General features: G+C 43.3%; 1 protein-coding gene across 1 annotated transcript in view; it reads left to right on the top strand.

Moving 5' to 3' along the window:
• The window catches only part of LOC138060288 (circadian locomoter output cycles protein kaput-like), a 26,648-nt gene that overhangs the window by 23,192 nt on the left and 956 nt on the right, over positions 1-2,500 (top strand). The window contains exon 13 of the mRNA XM_068906032.1: positions 1-2,500. This exon is cut by the window's left edge and continues 109 nt beyond it; it is cut by the window's right edge and continues 956 nt beyond it. Coding sequence (XP_068762133.1) covers positions 1-1,258 — 1,258 coding nt within the window. The 3' untranslated portion in view covers positions 1,259-2,500.

Below are 2,500 nucleotides of genomic sequence, written 5' to 3' on the forward strand. Positions count from 1 at the left end.
GCCATCGCTTGATCACGCAACGGTTTCGCCACTTCTTGGTCACGCAGCGAGCGCATCCGAGTCGTGCATGTTCGGCTCACGCCAACTGAACAGTTCGCCAGTGGATGAGAAGCCAAACATTGTATCGCGTGACGGATTGATTGTTAACTTGAAGACGGAGCCCATAAATGGAGATACATCACATGCTCACTCCCAAAGAAACCACAACGCTCACGATCGGATTAATCGCATAAAACAGTTTCTTATGGGCGAAGATGATCGACCCCCTCCGAACTGTTGTCAACTCGGAGGCCCAGTTCGGATTGATGGAGGTTTTATTCGCGATAGCCCAGTTCAGTGGCACAATTATCCGGTAGACGGATCTTCGGTTCTTCCGGATTTAAAATTCCAACAGGACGACATATCGTCCGTTCTGTATCCGCAATGCCCACCTCAGCAGAATGGAAAACAGCCGTTACTGACCGCTGACGGATTTGATCACATTCCTGACATATTACAAGGTCGTGGAAATGGTCTACAGCTTGGCGGATCACAGCAACTGGATGCCTCTAACTATATTTACCCATTTCTACCGGATATAAGCAACTACAGCAACGCGACGGTGTTGAATCCCTGCAGTAACAAGGTCAACAATCACGATACGATTGATTCGGATACGAATGTTTACTTGGCGATGAATGGATTCAACAAGACACCTTCAAGTGAACTGGATAGCCTCCCTGGTTTCTTGGGTCCCAATGGCACCGCCAACCATGTGTTGCAACACCAGCAGCGTCATATTCATGGTCAGAATGGATTCTATCCACACCCACAAAGGAAAGGCAATTATCAGACAGTCACTGAACTTCCTAACCAAAAGTACGCAGCTTATGACTTTCTGGGGCATGCAAGTGTCACAGGGATCTCAGGGCAAGACCCTAACCTGTGGCATTCTGCAACTCAATCAAATCCCAACACCCATCACCCTCGGGTCGATGATGTAATAAAAGTTGATGATCTTACTCCAACCTTATTTGCGGATCCTGTGGTCTCTTACGGGAATCTTGAAAGCTTGCACACCAACGGCCACTTTGTGGATTCCATGCACACCCAGCTGTCAAACGTTTATACCAACAGCGAGATGAATATGAACCATGCGGTAGGACAGAACGTACAAACCCCTCAAAACTTGCCACAGAAACGAGCTAGTGAGAATGTAAGCCAGAATTTTCAGCCGGGTAGTAACAACAGCATTCTAAAAATGATGTTAAGTCTGTGACGTGTATATATTGCTTTAATATCCAGTTTGGATTCGAAATAGCGTCAAGTGTTCATAACGTTATTTCTGTTTGATCTTGTGGATGTAAAGCAATGTTATCAGCGAAAAGGTTTTTCTTGTGTCATCGATTACGAACTTTGCTTTCTGCAAAGAGTCTTAGAAGAAATTCGGATTGTCGCTAGTTGCTCCATGGGCAAACATGGATTGGATTTTGTGATTTCTTGGTAGAACACAAGACTTACGGTAATAGTTTGATTGACTTATTGGTTAATTGTCGTCGACTCTAGCTATCTGTTAGAAGAGGTCAGGAATTTCACTCTGGGAGAGGGAGACGGGATGATAGAGTGACTACTACTCCTAGCAAAGTCTATCATCCATTGCGTGGATTACTCAGACGTCCGCTAACGAAAAAGTTGCAAGTTGCTTGTTACTAAAGTAATCAGCTCAAGAAAAGAAGCCAAAGATGTCATTTCCATTCGTACGTACTGGGTAACTCGGCCGCCTTGTCAAAGAGGATTGCAGTATATTACACAAGTGTGGAAAGAGAATCACGAGTCCACGAAGACAATGATCTTCGGGCTCGGGTCAGCGTCTTACCCCCGCAAAGCGAGCGATGCCGAAGGCGGCCGGTTCGTTTGAGCAAAGATGTGAAAAATTCTGAAAAAAATACAAAAGAAACTAAGAAAGTAAAGAAGAAGCAGATGATGAAATAATTGCTAATTATCTGTAAATTTGCTTAATTATCGTGTTATTTCTGAGAAGGACATCTGATCGAGAGGGAAAACGGGGCGTAGTTAAGAGTTATCTTTAACCTTTGAACTTCTCTTTTTAAATCCCTGGACTTGTTAAAAAATAATCAGCGGGAAACTGGTATCACTCGTGACTGCGATTCTGTGTTTGTTTTTTAACTATGGTTGCGTTAAGGAAAAAAACGGAAACGAAATTGTTAGTGTAAACATAGTTAATATATGGAGGTGGTTATGAAACTCGACAAGTTTGTTTTGTTTTGTTTTTTTCGCTGTTTCAGCCCTGACCATGCACAAACTATACCCCTTTTTCTGAGAAACAGCCAATCAAGAGTTTCCATTCATTTCTTCAAAACTCAGTTGTGATGTGAGGGCAAAAGATTGTGCAGGGTCACGGTCAAGTTAACATAAAGCGCGCTGTCACTGTTTTCGCTTTTATAGTCTCCAGATTTTCATAACCAGTCCATCTATATCAACTATGATGTAAACTTCTCCA

The sequence above is a fragment of the Montipora capricornis genome, chromosome 8 (genome assembly GCF_036669925.1).
Source record: "Montipora capricornis isolate CH-2021 chromosome 8, ASM3666992v2, whole genome shotgun sequence".
NCBI lineage: Eukaryota > Metazoa > Cnidaria > Anthozoa > Scleractinia > Acroporidae > Montipora > Montipora capricornis.